Below are 25,282 nucleotides of genomic sequence, written 5' to 3' on the forward strand. Positions count from 1 at the left end.
CCCATGCAAATAGGGTGATACATAAATATTGAGGTAAATGAATAAATGTATTTTTGCATTATGCTCTTAATTATGCATATCATGGAGTTTACCTTCTTCACAACAGGTGTGCACTGGGCCAGCATTTTCATTGACCTGTCCACCACAGCCCAATTACCTGAAGTTGCAATTTTTTGCCCCAACAGGCATTTACTTTACATATGCTTTGCTTATATTGAACCGCCTTGGCCTGTGTGATGGCCCATTCCCCCAGCTTGGAGAGATCCCTCTGGATCTGACTGGGTGTTTAGGTCAGCCACTGGAAGCGCCTCATCTGAATTACCTGAGCGGTTATGCTGGCCGTGCTGGCAGGACAGGTGAGCAATTCGCATTGCCCAGCCAACCAGCCTGCGGTTCAGTGAAAGCACGTCTGCTGCTGGCCCCTCATTCCTTCCAGCCCAGGCACAATTTCATTCAAAAGCCCTTCTAGGGAGCAGAGAAAGATCATTACAAATTTATTAGGATGACAAAGGAAAGAACATACAAGTTTCACGTAAGAAATACCAGGGCGAGGATGCTACAGGCTTTTGATAAAAATAAGCTTAACAAGCTGAAAACCCGGCAGTGGCAACTTTTAGTTAATACACAGATATAAAATGAGTAGAAAATAAACACTGGATGCAAAGTGTTTCACACAAGCTAAGCTGTTTCTCCTCAAGAACTCTGCTACCTTTCGCTGAAGAGGAAGGCTTCCGTAAGAGGACAGTGAAGAGCACAGCAGTCTCCTAAAACGGCCAGCTGCTCCATTGCAGGGGAATGGATGGTGAAACCGTTTGTTCAGTGTGTGTTTAAACCAACCGTCTCGGCAACTCACCATACTCGGCACACGAGAAGAACAGCCCTGTCTGCACAAAGATGGGGACTGCTGAGTGGGAGAATGCCCAGATGCTTATGATTCTTCCCTCGTTTATTTATTATTTATTTATTAAAACATTTCTATGTCGTTCCACTGAGGTTCGCAAGAATCTGCAATTAACCACCTGAAAACGGAGGATACGCCATAGCGGCGCTGTGCATCGTACCAGGAACACGTCGTCCATGGAATGTCGCAAGGCGGTGAGGGCGCGTGGTGGGCACGAGGCAGCCCAGCAGCGGCGACCCTTGCACTGCTAAGACCGGGCCAGACCTCCGCAACGCACCCGTCTCTGCCAGTGCAAACGTGCTTACTGGACCTGGACCGTGCCATAAACGTATCTCTTCCCTTCCAGGGTTCTGCTGTTCTGTCCAAATGCAGCTCCATCAGTACTTACTTTTAAATGGGTTGGTTTGTGTTTAGGGTTAGGGTCCTCCCCCAAATCCAGCCTTCAACTCTTCAACCTCAAAATGTAATGTTTAGGCAAAAAAATTAAGTATCTGACCCAATCTGACTACTGAAAGAAATTATATAAATAAGGAACTATGTCAAGCTATATTAAACATAAGCACACAGCTCAAGATTGGCTACGCTATAAGAGGGGCTAATAATTTTCCATCTACCCTAGAAAAAATCTAAGTTATGACTCTGCCTGCCTCCATGAAAGACCTAGGAGGGAGGAGCAGCCATGGCGCTGCGATGCCCTGTCGCATCCTGGCCTGCATCCGGCTTCTCTTGTCCAAGCAGAAACCAGCCCCAGAGGGAGGCGGATCGTTGGCCTTTCGCCAGTCGCTGCTTGGGTCTGGCTGGGGCCGGACTCCCGCCTGGGCCACGCGCTCCTCCAACCGCCACATCAAAACAGCCACCAGCCGTTTTCCAATCCCTCCTGCAAGGTCCTGCTGCCTCGTTGAATTCCACGCGAAGGGCCTGGACTCTGCAGCTCCCTAAATGCAAACTAAGACGCACGGCGACTTGGTTCATTATGTTAAAAAAAAAAAACAGTAATAGTTTCACCACGGTCACGGAAAGGAAGCACCATGGCTACTTGGATTTGCTGTCCCGCAGCCGTATCAAACAAGGGCCACTGTGGGAGTCAAAGGGCCAGCTCAGTCCCCAGCCACGAAAGACAAGGCTCCTGGAGGAAGAGCCAGGGAGCCCCACTAAAAGGCAGATTCCAGTACAAGTACGTGCACAATCTGAACACCCACACTGGTGCGGCTCAGCCCGGGCTGTCCGTGTCGAAACCTTGAATGCCAAATGGACAGCCGCCTGCCGCCCCACTTTCAGCATGAGGGCAGCCAGGGCCCTGCCCTGGAACGTGCTTCAAAAGCCGGGAACACACTCGGTCATGGCAAACAGGTGGGTGCCTTGAACACGCACACACTTAGTTTTACGAAGGGTGGGCATGGCTGTCTCTCGTTTTAGAAGTTAATCACGGCATGTGGAGGTTGCCACGAGCAAGGCGCAAGGAGAGGCAAGCAGGCCTACTTGAGATAAAGGAAGGGCCAGGAAGTTGCCCACGTGGCGTGGAGGCCCCGTCCCGACCCCCCTGGCCCCATGGCCACCCGCCGCCACAGGGCACCCCCTCCACTCAGCGGAGCCGGGAGACGACCTGGCAGGCAGGCCAGGAAAGGAGGGGCTGCCATGAGTGCGGGCAGTGCCTCCACGAGGGCACCTGGGTAGCGCTGCGCCGCTCCAGACTGATCATAAGTGCGGGAAGCAACGGCATTGCTAAAGTGCAGCTCTAACCAAAGGAGGAAGTGCCGAGTTTCTCCATCCCGTGCGTTTTCTGCTTGGCCTGTGCTTGCTTTGCGACCCCCACCCACCCCGGGGGAAAAAGCCAAGTCTTAACACTCCAGAGAGCAAACCTGAGATCTGAGGAATTCTACATGGGTCATTTAAGCTTGCATGTTTTTACTCTGCAGAAACAAACATGTCCTGCACCCACCTAAAAGGGGGGGGGGCACAGTCTCCCACAGAAGAGAATAGAGAGGCCTTATCATATGGGTCCTGGTTTGGGGCCTGCCCCTCCCTGCTGCTCCCACTGCCTTCCCCTCCCACGTGAAGTGGGGCAGCATGAGCACCATGTTTCAACGGGTGGGAGGGAAGGTGTGGGCACAGTTTCAGGGAAAAGGGTGGTGGGGAAGCTGCAGCTGGGTCCCTTTTGCAGCACCGTTTCCAGGTTGCTCACTGGCAACCACGAGATCAAGGCCACGAGGAGCTCCCAGACAGAATGCAGGATGCAATTCAGAGGAAGTTAAGTGCACTTGAATAAATTTTGCTAGATTGCACCCTCTATCTGGCAACTAAATCTCATTACTTTCCTTTAAAAGTGACTAATAAGAGATGGGCATAGAGAGCTTTTAGATATATGTAAAACAGAGAATGTAAAGGTTTTTTTTTAAAGAACTGAAAAGGGTCAAGAGTCCCTAAATGAAACTCGCTCCTATCAATGGGCTGGATGAAGGCAAAACTTGCACTGAAAGGATCTGGGCCTTTAAAACTGGTTCAGGTGCTTCTGAGAATATCAGTTCTTCGACTTGGATGTGAAGCTATTAAAACAGCAGCAGCCTCTTCAAAGTAGTGGCAGTCGCTTGGCAGACCTTGATGTCTTAAATGGGCTGTTTCCACTCTGAGGAAACGTCGTACACGAGAGATTCCCCACCACCACTTTACTTTTGTATAAGGAAAGTTTCATAGAGCAACAGAAATGGGACACTGGAAACGGCCCAAATCCCAGGACTCCTCTCTCTGCTGCAGCAGCTACAGACGGACGGAATCCTCCATGGGCAGGAGTGAGTTCCTATGATGAGAGAGAAGCCTGCAGGTGAACGGCAAACGACAGGCAGGAGGGTAACCAAGAAGAAAACCCGGCAGGCTGGAGCGTCTTAAGAAGCTGCTTCAAATACACACATGCCGGACTGCAAGAGATGTCCACGTCGGGGATTTGGGGGTTCAAACATTTCTTCGGCTAATTCTTGCAGGCTCCAACAGGAGTCTGCCGACCCTGCTCCTTGGGAAATGACTGTAAAATCAACGCAGAATATGCACTTCAGATGGATGAAGACCGTGCTGGCCTGTTCTGAGTGATCATGCCACCCAAATGCTACAACAAGATCGCATACTTGTATCACTGTGCATAGTTCCACCCAGTGTAGGGCATCGTAGTGCCTCACGGAAAGAAAAGAGGATGAGAAAAACAGAAATCCCTGTTCAGAAGTTTCTTGGCTACCGCAAAAATTCCTGACTGCTCTAACATGACCCAGCAAGCCCCCAGGAGTCCAGGAGCAACTACTCAATTCAGAATTTGTCCAGCAGCTCAAACCAGAATGTCACAACTTAGGTGAATACAAGCGCTGCACGATTCAATCGAAAATCATTTTGGAAAAGCCAGCAAGGAATGTCTCGTTAGTCACAAACATCGCTCCAGAAAGCTGCAGGGTCAGCAAAACCCTCTCTGAAAAGCAGCCTCCTCCCCGAACATTTAAAGGCTCTCTGGTGCATCACAAGGCATGCAGGAAGGGTCGGATTCTGCATTCCCCTCTTGCCTCATTTTAGGTATGCACGCAAAGAACATTCGATAAATCCACTGTCTTAAGACTCTTGGTGCATCCCCATATTTGCCAAAGGAAAACCCCCTCCGGCAATGATGTTCCTGTAGCAAAAGCAGCGCTGCTTAAAGTGTTCCTCAAGGGCCCCATTCCTGCTTCTGAGCAGGTGGCCGCGCCTTCCTGACCAGGCTCTGGCAACGCCCGCTCGGTGGCAAAGTCTGGCGAAGAGCAGGCTTGCGCTGGCCGCCCAGGCGGGGAGCACATGCCGTTTCGCTGGGGTGAGGAGGCAAACCTTCAGCCGGGCAGGCAACAGCAGTGTCAGCCAGGTGGCAGCTCCCTGCTGCACGGGGCACGCACTCCGTTCAGCAGTGCCTCAGAGGCGCGAGGTGTGGTGCGGTGGCCACCGGGGCCTCGGAGCGTGGTCTCCAGAGAGATTCCAGGCAGGTGTACCCGGCTAAGGAGCCATGCCTGCCCTGAGCCAAGGCAGCGATTCTCGGCTGCTGCGCGGAAGACACTGGCCGCTCAGGGCCGGAGGACTCATCCAGGCGCCGTGATGGCCTCCTAGAAATGCGGTTTAAGGGCCTCACCTTGCATGTCGTGCCCATCTCCAGTCGCAGAACAACCATCTCTTCTCTTGGGAGTCACTCGGGTTTTGACCTCACAGTCAAGAATACCGGCAGCTGCATGGGCAGGCGCAAACTTGCTGTTCGCACGCAGCATTAAGCACGCCCGCAAATGAATTTCGAGCTCCAGAATCCCTGAGAACCAAAACTGCGCTGCCGATTAATATGGGAACTGCGTGCTGGCCCAGTGTGCCTTTCTTACTAAAGACCCTTGCGACTGGCCCCTAGCAGAGGATGTTCTTCACAAGACGTTCCAGCAGCGAAGGGGGGTCCTGACGGCAGAGAATCACACCCTTGGCTGATTGTGACTTTCATCTCCCCTGGTCCAGTTAGCAGGGCTGCTTAGCTCCCTTCTGGAAGGTTTCCACTACTGAATTCTGAGACCCCTTAAAGCAACTGCTAAAGGCTAAAACAGGACAGCAGGAAAACAACGTGGGAGAAACACAAAGTTAATGCAGAAGGGCCCCCAGTCTTGGCAAGTGTCAGACTCCTTTGCAGGAAGTGGTGAGATCGCACCACGATAAGCTAAACGTAAAGGAAAGGGGGATTTTAAGGCATGCGCCGATGTGGGATGAGGCAGCCACGGTGTGTGCACTTTACAGCTAATTTCATCTCTGAGATCGCAACAACGGAGCAAAGCAAAGAGGGGGGCGACTCCTCCTTCCTGACCGAATTCCAGCTTTCTTCCCTCCCGCACCCGTTGCTCCAGATTTTAATCCAAACGGCTTTCTTCACCGTTCCCACAAATGGTCTGCCAGAGATGGGCCGGGGAGGAGGCCCAGAAGCAAACACTGGAAAAGGAATGTCAAAAGCTGTCACGGTCCCCCCCACGCCGCACCCCCCGTTCCAGCTGGATCATCTCGAACGAGATGCCTGTGGGCCGGCGCTACGGAGGCGTCTCCCTTGCTCGCTCCCAGTCCCAGAGCAGCTGCGAGGAGCCACTCCGGACACGCGGCGCCCCGGCACGCGGCGGCAGGTGAGGTCGCCCCAGCCGAGCTGCGCTCCACTCGAGCAGGAGTCCAGACGGCGGGGCGGGGCGTCGCGATGCCTTCCACGAGGGTCCAAGGCACCACCGCGACGGACGTGCCGGCTGTTCGGGCAGGAGCGGCCCAGCCCTGGCAAAGTCTCGCTGGCGTGGAGCAGCATCTTCCGCTGGAGGGGAGGGACGGTTGCCAGACAGACGGGGCCCAGGAGAGGAGCAACCGCCAGCCGAAACGCTCGTTCTCGGGATGCCCCGTCGGTCAGACAGGCTGCGGACGCTCGGGCGACGGGCCGACAGAGTCCCCGCTTTTGGGCCTCGGCTTCAGCTGCCCCTCCTCTAGGACACACTGGAGCAGCGGATGCTGGGGGAGCCCATCTGGGTGAGGACCTTGTCCAGCCACTGCAGGGGGCCGTTCAGGTGAAGCTCAATCCAGCAGGGTGTGCTGGTGACCGTCTGCCGCCTGGAACAGCAGGAGGGACAAGGGCCACTAGCATTCGGGTGCCCCACACGCTCTCTCGCGTCTCTGCCCCACCCCGCAAGGACCCCACAGCCGTTGGCACAGGCCTCCTCCCCACTGTTGTCCCCGCCACCACCCTGGGAGGCTCAGCGCCTGGCCCAGAGTCACCAAGTGTCATCCCAGCCCCAGGCCAAGACTTTTAACCACTGGCGGAAGGAATGACGGGGATACATACATCAGCACTGTGCCACGTGTATTTTAATTGCATTGACACACCACCTTTTTCCCACAAGGTGACTTAGCCATCTCCCTCCTCACCATACCTCACAACAACCCTGCAAGGCAGGCTGCACTGAGGGGCAGTGATTGCCACAAAGCCCCATGGCCAAGAGAGGACCAGAGGCTGGGTCTCCCGAGTCACAGCCCTATGCTCTAACCACTAGACTGGTTGTGCAAGGCTTGGTTTTGTCACACAAGTGCAAGTCTTGCTCTGCAGCCTTGAGGAATGGAAGTGTGCCGTCCAAAACTGACCAGAGGAGGAGAGCGGGCGTTTTCAGGCTGCCGCTTCCGGCAGCGCCCTTCTGTGCCGCCCAGCATCCCCTCTGCCAGCTCTTTGCCACGCTTCCGAAAGGTCCTGCTGCACCACCCAAGCCCACGCCGGCTACCCTGTAATAGGGGAAGGAAGCCGCCACACCCACTTGCAGGCAGGAGAGGCCTGGCCAGCGCCTGTGGCCTGCCACGGGGCTCCCGAGTGGCACCTTCTGGCTCGGCAGGGCTGCTGCGCGGCCTGGAAATGGCAAGGGCAGCTCGGCCGACGGAGCACAGCCCCTCGCGACCCCTCCGGGGACCCGCGGGGGACGGCGGATGCACCACGCCAAGCGCAGAGCCTGTGACAATAGCTGAGCGGGGGCCAGGCCCTCCCCGCCTGGGGCATGTCGCTCGCCTGGCTCTCATTAAGGCGCGTGGCCATCGGCCAAGGCAGCGAGGCAGGCTGGGCCGGGAGGGAGAGAGCCGGCTGCAGGAGAAGCGGGCTCCAGACATCTGGAGAAGCTGTGAGAGGTAACCCGAGAGGCTGGGCCCCAGCCTGGGCCCAGCATCAGCCCACTCGGTGGGGAGAAGGGCTGCGAAGCCGCCGGGGAAGGCCGCTCCTGCGCTCACCTCCTCCAGGAGGGCACAGGTCCCCGGGAGCAGGGCTGCTGCACAGCCTTCCCGCCCCCACCCCGCCCGCTTGCGGGCTGCCGCATCCGGCCCCCGCCTTGCGTGCCGTCGCCAGTCCCCGCGCAGGAGAGCGGCTCGCTGGCCGTGCTTCACCCCTTCCCCAGGCCCTCCCCTCTAGCCGGAGAGCGGAGTGAGGAAACAGGCTCCTCGGGAGAGCCTCCGGGAACCAAAGCACAGTGGGGGCCACCGGCTCCCGCAGCCGTGCCCCCGCGCACACCAGGGGCTTGCACAACTCCCCTGCCCCCGGGCTGCAGCCCTTCAGCACACAGGGCCCACAGCAGGTCCTTCCACCCCTTGCTTTGCTAATTTGCACGGTGGGGGGGGAAGGAGCAGCCGCTTCAGGGAGCCCTCCCCTCCACGCAAGAACTCTGACCTGTACTCGGCACCCCAGCCCTTAACGAAGCTCATCCGGATGGTGCACATGCGCGTCAGCTGATAGACCGCCTCGAAGCCCTGGTTCACGGACTGCGCCAGCAGGGCAGCAAACTCCTGGTTGTTGAAAATTTTCAGGTTGCAGCCTGTTAAGGGGAGGAAGCACAGGGCCGGGGCAGATATTAGGGTGCTGGCAGTGTGGGGTGCACCTGGATGGCCCCCCACAATGCAGAACTGCAGCTGGCAGAAAGGCACCCGCAGGGCTGCCCACACGCCCCCACGGCCAGCACACCTTGCAAGCAGGAAGAAACGCCTCCCGGGCAGAGAGCGAGCGGCCTCCCTCGCAACCGCCCCCGGGCGCGTGAAGCCTCGTGCTCTCTCGTCACACAAACCAACCAACAAACATCCCATTCCAAGGGACGGTTCCTAGGAACAGCAGACCCAATTTTTCCTTAGACTCAAGCAAGACATGTGGAATGTTAAGATACGTATTTATCTCTTTATACTAGCTGGGCAAAAATGTATACAAACCAGCACAGGAAGTCAGATATTCCAGTGTTTTACCCTTCCAGGAACTGAAAAATAATTCTAAATAAACGAATCAAGTATCTGAACATCTTAAGATATGGGAAACAGGACTGTTAATAAACTTAACTTTTTCTACGAGAAGCCATCTTAGACATTAAGGATACAGTTAGTGAGAGATGGCTGCCATTTTTGAACTTCTGGAACAAGAAGTAACCTGACATCCCCCCCCCCCCACCCTTCTCATAACAGACCATTTATCCCTTGATAAATCAAGGGTTTGCTTATGTTAACTCTGCTCTATCTTCTGAGAAGTCTTTAGTTTTGTAAATTATCTGTTAAAGTATGTATGTATCAAAGGCTATAAATAAAGGGGAGGTGAGCCAAGAAAATGAGTGGCGACTGGCAGGCCCTCCCTGCAGGCAGTTCCACAGAATTGGGCCACTGCCACCACTATCGGCGTGCCGCTCTTGTGGGCGACCCCTCCGGCTGGAGATGCCCATTGCGTCCCAAGAGCTCCCGCAAGCCCCTCTAAGGGCTCCTGAATGAGAACAGCAGGGATGGGGCATAAGAGGCTCTGGGACGGGAGCGGAGCCACCGCCACCGACCGCCTCCTCTGCAAGCGTGGCGTTTCAGGAGAGCCCTGCTCCAGGCGGCTTCCCCTCGCGCGGGGCACTTGTGTGACCCATGTGAGCGCTTGGCCCTTTGCGCCAAGCAGCATCCTGGCCCCATCGCAGATGTCTTCCAGCAATGGCAAGGGGATACCAAAGGGGTTTCCAAGGTGAGTGTGTGTAAAAGAGGACAGGAAGGTGTGCCAGAACACACAAACGCCTCCCCAGATGCCTACTGCCAGCAAACACCAGGGTCACGCAGATAAAGCTGGGTTCTCTCCCCGCCGCGTCCAGAGCTAGGGCAAGGGCACCCCCTCAACTTCGGGCGCGCGTGAGGCGGCTGCACACAGCCCTCACAGCCCTCACGGCAACCCACTAGAAGCGCCTCCACTCCCAGCGCCCACCCAACATTTGAAGGAATGCCTCTCCCCGAGCCCACATCTGCGCTGTACGGGCCCAGCTGCAAATCGGAGGGCCTTTCTAGGATTTCACAGGCGCTTTGGTGTAGAAAAACGTGGGCTCCGTGCCCCCGGCTGCCCAAGACACGGCAGCGTGACTGAGCCTCTCCTGGGCTCTTCCAGCTCCAGTCTGGGGCTCTGCAGGTGAGGAGCGGCTGGCCGAGGCACCAGCTGGGCTCCTGAACCCGGGCGAGGCAGAACCGAGCGCCCAGTGAGCGAAGGGGAAGCCACAGACGGGGCCTCTCGCAAGGCCTGTCCTTTGCCTGTCACCTTCCCAGCTGCCACAAGGAGCTTTGCAGGTCACAGCGGGCAGGAGGCAGGACAGGGGCTCCCGCTCTCCCCGTTTTCAGTGAGCAGTTGGTGAGAGCAGGACAGCGAGGGGTCCTGCAGACGTGCCAAAGGAGTGTGCGGTGGTCCTGCAGGAGCACTCTTGGGGGGCTGAATCCCACCGCTGGTGCAGAATCGTGGCGTGTTTCACACCCACCGCTGCGGCGCCTTCCATCCAGACAGCGGTGTATTTTTCCCCGAAGGATTTCACAGTGTTGCAACGGATTCTTCTTGTGGGCTGTCCAACCAGCTTTCGCTAACGCAGAAGGAATGGTGCCTGACGCACGGCAATGAGGAGAAAGGAAACGACGCTGAGTTACCTGGCGGGATCTTGCACACGGTCGCTGGATGCCAGCCGTAGCGCTGGTTACAGTTGGGAGACTGGACGAAGATGGCGCTGTCGCTCAGGCACTCCGCAAAGACCTCTCCTCCGATGTAATACAGCCGCACACCTCTCCCTGGAAGACACGAGGCATCCCCGTCAAAGGAAGCAAAGCTCCCCCCCCCCACCCCACCCCACCCCACCCCCCAAGTGCCAGGCTCCATCAGTCCCTGCAGGTGTGGCACCCTTTCAATTTTGTGTTTACCCTGCCCCCCATCAGACCGCCCCACACACCACTGTCCCAGGCATATCTTCATGGCCGCCCCGTGAGTAGGTGAGAGCTGAGGGGGCCACGGGCCCAGCATCCCTGAGGGGCCCCACGGCTGCAGAGAAGCCTTTGGTCAAGACTGAGAGACGCCCGATTGTCCAAGATCCCCGAGGGAGGAAACCTACTCGCTGTTACTGCAGCGAAGCCTATTTTTCTACCTTGCCAAAACCAGTGTAGTTACAATGTCAATCCTGTGCCGGATGCTTCCTAACCACAGTCCATGCAGGTCCACAGTTCACTGACTTCATAAAGGGAATTTACCCATGGGCAGGAAGCTGGCTATTTGAATCCTGAATTCAGACACAACCTTGCCAAGCTTTAAGTTCTCCAAATTTGGAAGGACATTTGACAGGCAGGCTCGGGAAGGCACTTGTTGTCTTCGGCTGAACTTCTGAGCAGACCCAACAGAAAAGGGTCAGGCGTGCCGCTGCGGCCCAAGGTATCTGGTGCAAGAGCGTGGATATGCGTGGTGATTACAGAAATGTTGCCAGCAGCAGTGTGGAGTAGTAGCTAGAGCTGGACTGAGGCTCGGCAGACCCCAGTTCTCCTTCCCGCTGAGGCAGGAAGCTCCCTGGGCAACCAGCTCTCAGCCCAACCCACCTCACAGGGCTGTGGTGGAGCTAAATGCAGAGGAGGTTGCGGGCGCCACCTCGGTTTTCCCAAAGGAAAGGCGGGACAGAGGAGTACCAAATAAGGCGTTCAGGCGGCGAGCCGATACGCACAGACACGAACACCAGGCCACCGCGGCACAAAGGGGGGCCGCCATCCCGCCCAGCCCCAGCGCGACCAGGCGGCCAAGGCCTACCGATGTGCCGCCGGGTGAGCTCCACGGCGGCGTTGCGGTTCACGTTGGACAGCAGGCCGAGGCAGAAGCGTTCGGAGTTGGACGGGTCGGTGAAGCCGTCCACGGTCATGGAGGGCTGCGACGCGTGGAAGGTCTCCCCGACTCGCTGGTTGAGCTCGTAGTACGAGATGGAGCACCAGAAGGCCGGCTCGCAGTAGGTGACGGGCTGGAGGTCTGCGAGGAGAGAGAGGAGGCCAACAGCCGTTCAAGCCGCTCCCACCCCATCGGCCAAGTGTGGCTCCCTGTGTTATGCAGATACTCCGAGGGCATAACATCTTGGAAACTTTTCAGTCGGCAACGATTTGAAACTTTCCAGTAGTAAGAAATGCTATGAACTTCCCCTGCCTGTCCAAGCAGCTCCTTTCATCCTTTTGGCACCCCTAATAGTACAGAATGGGTAGAAATGCCCAAAACAAAGCAACTCTTCTGAAGCATCTACATGTATTTCTAAGTTTTCTTCATAAATGTCCCTTACCCACTTCTGTTTCAGTTACTAGCTGCCAATTAGGTCATTAACTAAGCTTCAGCAAACAACACTCATTCTACAAGTTTCAAGAGTAATGTACTATCCTTACCCAGATTATTATGTGCAGGAGACATCGGGTTTGGAGATAAATTTGGAGAACCTAAGGCAAGAAAAAGATACAGTTAAGCTTCTATCTGCTGAACAATATAAAGTAACATGCCATCTTTGCATTTTATTTTATTTATTTTATTTTTTATTTTTTATATTTTATTTTATTATTTTTATATTTTATTTTATTTTATTTTATTTATCATTGCATTGCATTGCATTTTATTATTGCACTTGTATGCTGCAGCCTGTAGAAGAAAAGTTCTCTGGGCAGCTTATATTACATTGAGTGGCAATAAGTAAAACAATTCAATACAGACAATAAATGATAAGGGAATGAAGAAAGAATAATAAAAGGAACAATAAAAATCAAACATTCATTAATAATTGAACCATTTAAAATTCATCAATGTAAAACAATCCTGTGAAATAAAAAGTCTGGCAATCCTGACATCGTCATAGCAACTACAAAACCAATGTGATAAACATTTATAAAACCAACTTGACTCATTCTCCAGAGTAGTTACGGAAAAGAAATGTTTACAATTGGCGTCAAAATGAAAAAAAGCAGGCACCTGGCAGAATGAAGGAGCCATTACAGAAAAGGCCCTTCTCTAGCCATCTCCCCACTTCCTTCATCGGGGGAAGGGATTCGTAGAAGGGCCAGTGATGAGGAACAGGCAGATCTCGTTCTTCACCTCGGTGATCCCTTGCGGAGTTCAGTGCTCCCTGGGCAGACCGGAAGCCAAGGCTGGAGGGCAGCCACTGCCCCAAAGGCCCTGCGAGCGTTGCCAGATGCAACGGGGGCGTTTTTTGCCATACCGCACCTGCTGCGCATCTGTCACATGCGCAGATCCCATTTTCCACCTCCTTTATGTCATTTCATTTGCTGCTTTTATATTGCAAATAGTTTTTATCCTTCGAAAAGCGTTGGGAATCCCAGAGTCACAGGAGCACCAAAAGTAATAATGGTTCACAATTAGGGCACATTCAAAGCCAACGGAAAGTGATTATACCCCACAGATCCCACATACCGAGCCTTGCATTCGTCCCACTTTCAAAGGCCAGCAGCAACAGTGGGCAAAAAGGAGGAGCCATCAGAGTGGGGAGGAGGAGACACAGGGATTCCAGCTGGAGGGTCGTGGTGAGCCTGAGGGTCTGCCAGGCACACCGCGGGTTGTGTCTTGGCGGCCCATGCTCCACAGCTTTCGCACGGGCGCCTGGTTGGGCTATGAGACCCCGGGCAATGTGTGTCAAGTCCCAGAGTGGTGGGACTTCTACTGCATTGAGAAGAGCAACGACTGCAATTCCACCAAGGGCACAAAGTTGTTTTCAGTGTGAGCTAACCTGCATCCATACTGTGATTCCTCTGAGGGTCGCTGGTTTCTCCATCCTCGCTCAGGTAGCCAGGTGGAGGTGTCTCTGCAGGGATGCAAGCAAAACAGGAAAGATGGAGCTGTCATAAAAGCCAAGCCGGACGGCCGAGGATTCAGCTTGTTCATACGCGACCTTGATCCAGCCTTCTCGTGCAGGTCCCACACGGGGGCTTCTTGACGCAGGACCGTGTGACGCACACGCATCCCCAGAGGCCTGCCCAAGGGCCGGGCCTGGAAGAAGAACCTTGTGCGTTGACTAGCACTGTCTCTCTGCCCGTAAGAGATTCCAGAGCTTTGGATTAAGTTCCCCCCAGGGCCGCCCACTTCAACTGCTCGTCAACACACGCCAAGGATTCTGCGTTTGACAACAGGCCAGGTACGATGGAAAACACTGAGGCTAAGCCCAGACCAGGAGTAGCTCTTACTGGTGCATACACATAGCCAGGGGTCAGGGCTGGGATTCAACCCGTTCAAGAATCGGGCCCACAGCCAGGAAACGCTCCCTCGTCCCAGGATTTTCGGGTGGCAAGGAGTACGTTTGCACAGCTCCAGAAGTGCATGTGTTTGCACATGCAGGGACACACGCCTGCATTTGTATACATACCACGGCCCGTTTGAAAAATCCTGAAACAGTTTACAACAATAGTCAGACATTACATCACCGTGCAAGCACAGTAACATTTAGACAAGCACGTGGTAGGAAAAGGCAGGGCAAGCAAGCAAGCTCTGAACTGTCAACCGTGCCGGAAGGGGGGCTGTTCCGGAGAGGCAGCCCCCAGGGAGAAGACCTCTTGCCAGAACGGATTCTGCAGGAGGGCAGACCGGACAACGAGGCCATCTTTCTTTGGGGAGACAATTATTCGCACTTGAGCTGCTTGGGGATTCGCATCTCAAGTATACCTTGAACCCGGCCTGGTAGCAGTGTTGCTGGGAGCGCCATGGACTTGGGAATATTGTCCATTCCTGGCTACACCACTCTTGTTCGACTATCGCAATGTGCTCTCTGGGGGACTTCCCCGGCACAGTATGCAGAAGTTTCAATGGCTGTGAAATTCACGGCTTGGCTGCTCAAGATGGAGGCTTGCACTAGCTGCTGGGTGCCTTTTGGGCTCAGCTCCACGAGTTAGTGAAAGTCCTGCATGCCCGAGGATCTGGCCACCTGAGGGACGGCCTGTCCTCTTGTCTTGAAGACAGGCTCCAGAGAGCTCCTCGCTTTAGGGCCTCTCCAGGACACGGTTTCCAGCAGAAGCCCGCTGGCCAATGAGACACGGAAAGGCTTTCTTCTCGATTGCTCCCAAGCTCCTTCAGGAACGATGGTTGGGCCCCACTCTGCTAGCTTTTAGAAAGTGCACTTTAATGGGCCCTTTAAAACTTTACAGTTGTTCCCATGTTTTATTGTTTAAATGGTCCTTTAAAAGGCTGTTTTTTGCTTTAAATTGTGGTGCACCACCTTGATGGCTTCCTAAAGCAAATAAGGGGAAATATGTAAACAGCAGCGGCCAATTGATCAAATGGAGCAGCTGTTTATCTTTCTAAAGGCCTCCTTCATCACCCACCTTTATTTACTGCAAAAGGCAAATGAGAAAGCCGGCCCACTTTCCTTCTTTGCATGGGAGCAAAGCAAAGAGGAAGTCTCACCAAGAATGGCCCGTGTAAACCGCCCGGAGTGACACCCTCTGCCCACTGAACTCTCTCCAATCGGGGGGGGGGGCACCAGCTCAGGGACCCCTGCCCTTGTGTTACGGCTCATGCGGGTATCCACTCCAGCTCTTTGGAAAGTGGACTGATGAGCTGCTGAGCGCAGTCATGTCGAGTGGCCCAGCGCAGCCACTGGTACTCCGTGCCCCTCCTTTCCAGGAAGCCCTGCAGTACCTGGAATGTAGTTGCTCTGAGGTTCTATGCCTGCTGGGAAGTTGGTGTTCTCCGGAATAGAGTGGCTGTAGTCATCAAGCGGTGGGAATTCCGCTGGGATTTCTGTGTGTCTCGGCACGAGGACTGGAGGCAACACTGAAGAGACAAGATGGCCAAGAACAACCTCGGTGATGAGCCCGTGGCGCGAATCCGGCTGGCCCCTCCGTGCTCCGAGTTCCCTGGAACAAGCCTCCTCGGCCCCCGCCCCCGCCCCGGGGCTTCCCCGAAACTGCAGTACCTGGTGTTTCCACTCTTTGGTAGTGATACGGGTTCACACAGACTTCATCCTTCTTCATGCTGAACGCATATTCGCACATCTCCATGGCCCGGAGCTCATGATGGCTGTGAAGATCTGGCCACCGCCACAGCCGGCAGTAGATGACATGGGGGAGGCCCTTCCGGTGGGACACCTGCAGCCGCCCGTCCAGCGACCTGCACGGGCGAAAATGAGGCCAGGGGAGCATGGGAAGCTTTGGGGCTTTGCTCCGGAGGTGTCCTGCTTTTGTGGCAAGAGGAGGGAAGCAATCCCGAAACAAGCCAGCGAGTTAGGGCTGTATTTATGGTTGTTACAGGAGGTGATGGCTGTGTTTTACTGTTGCTTTCGATTATGCATTATATTTTATTTATGAATTTATAGGCTGAATATAACTGTCAAGGCCTTCCTAGGCAGCTAGGCCTTCCTATTATCACAGGTATTCCTGTTTTGATTTTAGCATTGCCTTTGTGCTTAATTTTGCATTTTTGTTTTGATTTTAGTCTCCTATGTTGTTTGGGGGATCCCCTCTCTGGATCCCGGCGCAGGTAAATTCAGCTGGGCTGAACTGAGGCATTCAAAGCCGCAGCAAACGTGGCCCCCATCTTGAGAATGCAAAGACTGCAAAAAGCACGTGAGCAACCCGCAAAATTGAAACCTGCAAGTTCCCCAATATCCATTTCTTTTTCTTGATGCATAAGATTCATCCAGCCAGCTTAGCAAACAGTTATGCCTGTAATGCTAGTCTCTAAATACCTGTTCCATAGCAAGAACCCCATGTCTCCAGCTACTGAGTCATGGCTCAACCTGGCCCAGCAGGACTGCTATGGGGAACTGGCGCAAGGACCCCAAGTGCCTACCGGTGCCAGTGGAGGCTCTTTCCCCCCAGTTTAATTGATGAGCTGAGGGAAATTTACGGGGGGACTGATTACCACGAGGGAGGGAAGAGACAACCCTCCTCTTCTCATATTATGCAAAACACATGCCTGAAATCCCTCCCTGCCTACATAATGAAGCACTAGAAATAAACTTTCCACTGGCGCGAAAGGGAGCTTTATTTTGACACTGAATTGCCATGCTGGAAGGGGGATTTCTACTGGAGAGGAAAGGGTTAACCTTCTGCTCCACATGTGCTGTGCCCCCCCCCCCAAGGGTTCTAAAATATGGAATTTCCCCCCCCCCATTAACTGAAAGGGGTGAGGGCAGTTTTGCTCCAAGTGGGAAGCAGGACAGGGGCAAGAAAGAGGGGCCCAGACGGCAATGCCTTTTGCTCTCCAAGCTGCTCCCTCCCCAGGTAGCCAAGCATGTGCTGGTAAGGCTGGGCCCTGAGCACACCTGTGCATGCAGGTGAGAGGTGTCTCTCTTTTCTGTGTGATTCGGTGGTCTATGGCACGTGGTGTCTTGTTTTTTCTTTTCTTTTCTTTTCTTTTCTTTTCTTTACAATAGGGTCACATTCTTAATATGCACAATAATGCAATTAATATAAACAATTATTAAGTGGCCTGTATCTGGGCTGATAAAACCTATTAGACCAAAAATCAAGGTGAGCGGCTGGCGGTCCATCCACTCCATCAAACCCTCAGAAGTACATCAAAAATGGACACCGAATTCTAACCAAATAATCTCTCTCTATTTCCCCTCCAGCCAAACAAACGCAAGTGGCCAGCTTTTCCATCAATACCGCTGCCCATACGCTATCATGGCATTTCCCAAGTGAGAAGCCCCTGGGCACCTTTGCAAGGCCTTATGATCTCGGCAGCTCCCAGAAGCGTTGCCAGCCATCATTTAGGATCCAGTCCTTCCTTCTCCCCAGTAAACAGTAAAAAAAGTAACAGGGATTCATTAGGAGTTACCATTTGTTGTGATAGTTTATTCAACCGCTCTGTTGCATCATTCCAAAAAGACTTGATTTATTTATTTTTCGCTTTATATCCTGCCTTTTTCCTACAGAGGGCTCAAGGCAGCTTACATCATTCTCCTCCTCCATCTTATCCCCACAACAACAACCCTGTGAGGTAGGCTGGGCTGAGAGTCTGACTGGCCCAAAGTCACCCAGTTGGCTTCATGGCTGAGCAGGGGCTCGAACCCGGATCGCCTGAGTCCCAGTCCCAGGCTCTTCACCACTACGCCACACCGGCTCTCCAGTGTGATTTCTGGACAAAACAACCATGTATGCTCAAGCAAACCCCTTAAATGATAGTTTCTCCAGCACCTATCTGGTAATGGAGTGTTAGTTTTGGGTAATTTGGTGGGACACAGTCCACATCCATGGACTGTGTTTAAAACCATTTCTTTGGATTTAGGTGGTACCAAGTTGCAGAGCTGCAAGAGCCATATTCTTGCCCATATTCTTGCCCAAAGAGCAGTAATTAATTTTCCCCCAAGTCCTTCCGTATTCATTCTCCACAATCCTTCTTGGTAAGTGCGACTAGCTCCTGTTTCCAGTGTGCCCTCTTTTGGCTCACACCTAATTTATCTGTCAAGATAAATATGTACAGCTTAAGAAACTAGGATTTATAGAATCAAAGAGTTATTTATAAATGGAAAGCCACTTTCATTAGAACAAGGAGGAGATGAAATAAGAAGTTGCTGGTTTCAACGAATGCACGAAAAAAGCTTTCCAACTTGACATGGCATGTGAGTGCTCACAGTATTTGAAGAGCGCTGCATTGGAGAATTTAGTGGCACAAGAAAAGACGAAAGTCCTCACTCAGAAAGGAAGCCCCAAAAGCTAGTAGTGGGGCCAGGAGCCCCCCTCCTGTCCTTCTGCTTCCGGCTCCTCCACACGGCCCAGCCCTGAGCTTCACGGTCCCTCTTCTTCAGCTCCCATCTACCCCTTCTTTCCTTCCACATCGTTCCCCTGGCCCACCTTCCTCTTGCAACCCTTATTCTCCCCACCCTCACCCAGCAGAATTGCTCACGAACCCTGTTCGGGTTTTTTGCCTCCAGGGTACAGAGTCAGTGATGGTGAAGTGCTGGGGTAATTAACAGGAGGAGAATTTAGAACACTCCAAAGCCAAATCTGAGTGGGAACTGGGAGCTCAACTGGGGGTCATCCCAGAACAGAACAGTCACAGGAACAAAGGGGCCTCAGAGGGCATCAAGTCTGGCCCCCCACACCTCTTCCACATGTGGTCACCCATCCAGCTGCAGGCCAGCGCCTGCAAAAGTGGCTGGTCAGGCCAGCTCAACTGTCAACTCCCTGCTGGTGCACCAGTTGGCCTGTTGGGGCATCAAAAAACCCTCTGTCCGCTCTCCCTTTCTGTGCTCCTTGCCACACCATAGACAAATAACTGCGGAGGTACTAGCAATCTGCGATTATCAGGGGAGGGGTGCAAATTAATGGAATAATCCGTTTTATTTGAAGTGAACTGGATGAGAAATTAATTGGCTATCTTGGGGTTCTGTGAGCTTTAAACAGATCCTGGCACGCATGTGCAAAGTTTATGCAGAGCGGCAGGCGTGAGCCCCAGACCCTGGAGGATCCTCTCGGTGCCTCTAGCTGTACCCCTTCGCAGCACATTTTGTAATGGCTTCCATTTTAAGGAGCACGACTTGGGCGAGAATAACGATCGAGGGCTTCTCTCCGCTCCAAGTGGAGCTCAGAACAAGTAGAGGAAGTGACCTCTGGAGCCGTCGGTGCAACTTCAGGCTCCCCGCAACCCCCGGTGATCCCGCGGGCACACAACGCACCTGCCTGAACAGCTGCTAGCCAGAGTAGTGACACGAGGCCAAGTGAATCCGGCTCTGCCGCAAGCCTGGATGGTGGGTTCTCCCGCTCTCCAGCCCATTTGCTCCCACTTGGCTGCTCCTGCAGCAGGGCCAGCTGAACTAAAAGAGGCCCCCGTGCTTTTTCCGCACTGCCAGCCATTCTCTGCCAAACTGTGGCAGGAGCAGCACTGTGGTTATTTTAACCTCAGCACTGCGAAGCGACGCAGAAAAAAGGCCTTTTATCATCTCAAGCAGTACGGTAATGCTTGGCATGATGCACGGGGGTCTGAAGCTCCTAGCCGAGCGCTGCTGGATATACAGATATGCCGGCGCAGTGCCTCCTTTTCCTAGAATTTCTGGAACAGAAGCAATGCCAGCTTCTTGCAGCAGGAACAGCAAGGAGTCTTTTGGCACCATAAATGCAATTCTTCCAGCTCCGCTCTTCTAGGGTTCTGTGACTCCGCGAAACTCGCAGGGAACACCATCAGCAGAAGAAATAAATGAACCAGATGCGTCCAGTGACAGGGACTAGAACCCACAGAAAGCTGTGCCAGAAGCAGCGCATCAGACGTGAAGGTGCCGGCTGCCCTTTTTCAGAAGAGGCTCCGGGCAGGCCGTTCGCTTATGTCTCAGCTCCATGCAGGATCCAAGAAGGCGTTTCACCACAGCAGGAAGAGGGGGACGTCGAGGTGCTCCTTTGTAAACACGGAATAGCTTAGGGAAAGGGCAGCCAGCTCTGGCGTGGGATCAAGAGGTGGAAATCCGCCAGGGCACGGGCACGGGCGCCTCCTTGCGCTGGGGTTTCTCGCAGGGCAAGTGCTACTGCCCCCAGCTGAAGAGCCACCCAACTTCATTCACAAGCAATGAGGTTTTCCTATTTTTAACTTCTGTCAGGGCCACAGCTTTCAACATTTAATGAATAACCCAGGCCTGTACTTTTCTTCCACAAAAGTTCTTTTAGGACTAGGTTAGCCGCGTTTTTGCCAACTCTCTCCCTCCCTCCCTCTATATATACAGTGGTACCTCAGCTCACGAACGCCTCAGGGTCATGAACAAAAATTTCACAAAAATGTTGACTCGGGTCGTGAACTCTGCATTGGGTGGTGACCGCGATCGCGGCCATCTCCTCACCCCCCCACCCCAGTGGGGAGGCGGCCAGATCGTGCCCGTCTTTCCTGCAGGAGCGCAACCCCGATCTCGGCCATCTCCCCCCTCCGCGCCAACGAGTGTGCCTGCATTTGCGCCATCTCCCCCCCACCCCCGAGCGTGCCGGGATGACGGGCGCATGCAGGGATGACGGGCGCAATCGCGGTCGTGCTGGGGGTGGGGGGGAGAGGGCCACAATCTTTGTTGCTCTTTGTCACTTTGCTTCACGTTTTTCTGATTAAAAAAAAAAAAAGCCACAGAACAGATGAACCTTATTTACATCGACCCTCATGGGGAATTTTGACTTGGCTCACAACCAATTTGGGTCACGACCAGAGTCCTGGAACGGATTATGTGCGTGAGCCGAGGTACCACTCTGTGTGTGTGTGTGTGTGTGTGCGTGCGCGCGCGCAGGCCGGGAGGGCACTCCCAGGACAAGGGGAAAAACTGCTCCCCAGCTGGCCGCTCTTCTTTTAAGGGCGGGGAGGGGGGGGCGCAGGTGAGCAAACACGTGTGCAGGTGTGAAGCGGAGGCCGGGGGCACTCCTGAGCGGCTCTGGCCATTCCAGCCACATGGTGAGGGGCAAATGCTAGCGACCGCCCCATCTCAGCCCAGGAGCCCCACGGGCTTTGCATCTCTGCAGGCACTCAGCCGGTCTCTTGCGAGAAAACACAGCAGCCGGGGAGGGAATCCGGCACCCGAGGCACGGCAAACGGCAAAGAGGGGCACCTGTGAGTGGGCAGGCCAGTCCCCTCTGTGGGCCAACTGCCAAGGGCAGCTGATGTGCTCATCTTCAGGTAGCCCTGAACCAGTTTTATCCCCAAATGTGCCACACTGTATTTTGCCAGTTCCAGGAGTAACGAAAAGCACGCAGGCGAGGCTCCCCAAGGCATGGCAAGACCTGCGTGGCCACATTCCGGCTCCTCGCTGAAACCGGCCAGTTGCTGCACCGAACCAGCTCCTTTTCCATTTGTCCAGCTTCCAGTTTTCCCTGAGCTTGATCAAGTTGCTAGCGAGCGAGTGAGTGCGCGATGAATCATTTCCTGCACATAGGCCCTGCGCTTCATCTCAGGAGAGGCTCTCACAGGCTTGCCCCGTGGATCCAATGCACATGATGACAGAGACTTGCTCTTTGCGGATCAAAGCAGCCCCACCCCAAATTGCACACACGGAAAAGGAGAGTGAGGGCTTTTACCTCTCGGGAGGGGCAGGCTGCCTTTGGGAAGGGGGGAAGAGAGTCAGAAGGGCAACCGGGAGGCAACCGTGTTCATCTGAGAGCTCTCACTTCCTTCATTATGACTCACCATCCACAGAGAAAGAAAATCTAGTTCCATAAACAGTTGCAGAATGCACACCAAACTGTGTGGGAAGAATAAAGGGCTTAATAAAGCATTGCAAAAGTTAATTGTTCCATAAGAAAGGGAGTGAGTGAAGAATGCTTGCAAACATCTGGAATCCCACTTTTCCAAAAATGTTAAATTTGTGAAAGGAAGGAAAAACCCCACAAAATACCTGGGCCACTCTTTTTTTTTCTCAAAGCAAGCACAAGACAGCAACTTTGCTGTTGAGTCACAGGGCAAAGCCAGACAGGACAATTTCAGTAGAAAAAATTAAAGGCATCCACATCCATCTAGAGAGACCTATCGCATGCGATTGCATCTTCCCGCCTTTACGATTTCACTCAGTCCTCCTCTGAAGTAAACAGACCTGGCTGGCACAACCCAGGCTAACTCCAGATCAGAACACAGCTGTTCTTTCTCTTTTTGCACTTCTGCAGATGTTGGAATGACATTCTCATCTCAGCATGCACACATGAATCCTTGCTTTCAAATAAAACACATATAAAGTGCTGGAAAAACTCTGGGGGATGATGGGAGCTGTAGTACAACCTATCCAGAGGGCAATGGATTGGGGAAGGCTGTTCCACATCCTTGTCCTAATGAGATTTGCATCAAAAGCCAACATTACCCTAAAGAAAAGGTTGCAAAATCCATACTGTAGTCTCCAAACAGCATTGCATGGACTGACACGAGGAGGGAGGGATGCAGCCCAGCCAGAGCGATTTCTGGAAAGAGGCAGTGAACAAACATCCTGGAGGAGGCTGCTGGTGGCACGGGAAGACGGGCAAAGGGCTCCCCAACAGAGGCACCCAATAAACATTCCAAATTCTCGTGGGGGGGGCAGTATCACAGCAACCGGCATCTGCTGCGCCGGGATAAATACCTATCCGGAGGACTCACTGCACAGTGTGTTGCTGATTATTAAAGAAAGGAGACAGGGGAGGGGAGGGCAGGGGAGGGGAGGGGAAGGCGGCACACCGGCTGTCAGGGAAAGGAGCCGCAGACATCTGCCCCCAAGCAGGCCCCTTCCTGGGCTTCCGCTCCTTCCTCCTCTGAGGCATTCACCAGCATCCACTACGATGCGATGCGGGGCAAAGGGTAAGGCCGCCCGGGCCACATCCCCATTGCCCTTCCCAGCACACGCACACATGGACGCAGCCCACCGCACACGCACGCACGCATGCAGCAGAGCGCAGGTTTGGCCTCTGAAGGCCCCCCAGCATGAAAATCCTCACCAGCGCCTCGGGGCACGTTTGCGGAGGGTCACAATGGCAGCAGGAGGCACGGGAGGGAACATTCCTCCCCCCTGTGGTCTGGAGTGGGCCCATTCATTCACCTGGTACAGGTGCGCCAGAAAAGGCCTGCTCAACCCTATCGGATTCAGAGCCAGAGGAAGGGATCTGCAGACCACCCTTGCGGGGGGGGGGGGAACCGAATTGCCTCCCCCGGGAAGCAGATTGCTGGAGGCACTCTCAGGCATCCGCCAGGTGCTGCGGAGCCCCATTCACACATGCAGATCATCCCTGGATGCCGCAGGCATCAGGCCCCTGCACAAACGCACTTGCAAGCCAGTCCACAGATTTCAACGCAGGGACCTTCCAGATCCGGCTTCCATTCATCTCTGTGAGGCTGGGGACCAGATTGTGTTTTCCGCATTACGCCACATGCAGTGGGGGAAACGAGCTGTGCGCATGGACGCAAGGCATGTGGGGGCGGGACAGCCCTTCTTCCAAACCCCGCATTTTGCTGCGATTCTGGGCTCAGCTTTGCACACACGCTCCATGGAAAACCAACTGGTTGCACATACGGAATAACAAACTGCACCCCCTCACCACAGCGGCACTCCTGCCGGCGAAGGGTCTGCACTGTCTCACGGGGTGCCTGCTTCGCAAAAAAAGGCCACCTGACTCCTCTCCCTCTTTCAAGCGCCAACCGACAGCAGAAGCCCAGGGCAGGGTGCTCCAGGCAGCCCCAAGCACTCACTGCCATCTGCTCTGTGCAGCCGCCCCGGCGCCAGTCGCTGGCGGGCCTCTCTGATCTTGGCTTTGCAGCCGCGTTCCCTCCAAGCTTGCCGGGCGTTTTATCCCCTCATCACACACCACCCGCCCCACTATTGCCAGTGGGGCAGTTGACCAGCCACAGCCCGGCAATTAGGGATGAGCGCTTTAAACGCACCCCTTCCGGCCTGGGAAAGGATGAAGCAGGTTTGGTTTCGAGGCCGTGCTGTACACAACAGAAGCACCTGCCCGAGCGCCAACCAACTTTCCAGTGCTGGGCTGGTTAGGCGGCAGGGCACGAAAGACGGCCCCGTGAGCCAGTCCATCAAAGACAGGAATGATATGACAGATACTTACTCTGGACACCTACAGGGTCAAAGAAGGCAGCGGCCAACCTGCCTTGGCCAGCCTTCTTGGCCACCTGGAGGCAACCAGGCAATAATATTAGTAACTCATTTCACGAAATGGCAAGATTTCGTGCATGAACCCGCCGGAAGGAGGGTGCACCTGAGGACCAAGCAAGAGGTGGCCAACCCCAGCTATGGAAAGCTCAGTTCAGGACAGAATATGCCCAACCAGGCGGGGCCTGGCCCTGCAATGCGAACGCGCCGAACAGACACGGATCGCACTTTGCAAATCACTCCCTGCGAGCAATGTCGGCCTTCCTCGATGTGCGCTCCATTCCAGCTCAGTCCCAAGTGCTGAGCCTGGACGCCATGCCTAAGCCTTCTGTTCCTAAAGCAGGATGCAAGGTGAAAATCGAAGCTCCCTCCAAAGACACATCCTTCTGGCCAGCTGCCCGAGTCAGCCCAGACCTCCCCGTCCTTCGTCGCTCCCGTCGCAGCGCCATCGTGCTCTCGTACCTAAAGAGAAGATTGTATTGGTTGGCCTGGCAGCGTCTCTCAACATGGGCCAAATAGCGTTTATTTTGTTTTTCAGAACAAAGTGCTGCATTCTACTTCCGGCAGCATTATGACGCGTCACTCAAAAGTGCTGCATTAGGCAGCGCATTGCTCGCTTCACTTCTAACAGCAGCAAAAACTCTTACGTGAAGTGGGGAAGAAGGAAGAAGGAAGGGAAAAAACTGCCTGCCTGCTTGTCTGATTTGCTATCACTAAGTGTTCTGTTATCGTAGCAATACAGTGGTACCTCGGCTCACGCACATAATCCGTTCCAGGACTCTGGTCGTGACCCAAATTGGTCATGAGCCAAGTCAAAGTTCGCCATAAGGTTCAGTGTAAATAAGGTTCATCTGCTCTGCAACTATTTTTTTAATCAGGAAAATGTGAAGCAAAGTGACAAAGAGCAGCAAAGATCGCGGCCATCTCCCCCCACCGCACGCTGATCTCCCCGCCCCCCCAGCACGACCACAATCGCGCCCATCATCCCGGCATGCTCAAGGAGGGGAGGCGGGCGTGAACGTGGGCATGCTGGCGGGGGGAGATGGCCGTGATCACGGGTGCG

General features: G+C 54.2%; 1 protein-coding gene across 1 annotated transcript in view; it reads right to left on the reverse strand.

Annotated features, from left to right (window-relative positions):
- Positions 1-477: 477 nt before the first annotated feature.
- Positions 478-25,282, reverse strand: part of SMAD3 (SMAD family member 3) — a gene marked incomplete at its 5' end in the record, with an annotated part of 58,923 nt that continues 34,118 nt past the window's right edge. Inside the window, 8 exons of the mRNA XM_044444876.1 lie at positions 478-6,508; positions 8,097-8,241; positions 10,337-10,474; positions 11,472-11,684; positions 12,086-12,136; positions 13,432-13,506; positions 15,333-15,467; positions 15,610-15,803. Coding sequence (XP_044300811.1) covers positions 6,385-6,508; positions 8,097-8,241; positions 10,337-10,474; positions 11,472-11,684; positions 12,086-12,136; positions 13,432-13,506; positions 15,333-15,467; positions 15,610-15,803 — 1,075 coding nt within the window. The remainder of the gene's footprint in view (positions 6,509-8,096; positions 8,242-10,336; positions 10,475-11,471; positions 11,685-12,085; positions 12,137-13,431; positions 13,507-15,332; positions 15,468-15,609; positions 15,804-25,282) is intronic.

Source organism: Varanus komodoensis, unplaced genomic scaffold (genome assembly GCF_004798865.1).
Source record: "Varanus komodoensis strain SLA01 unplaced genomic scaffold, ASM479886v1 scaffold46_1, whole genome shotgun sequence".
Lineage (NCBI taxonomy): Eukaryota > Metazoa > Chordata > Lepidosauria > Squamata > Varanidae > Varanus > Varanus komodoensis.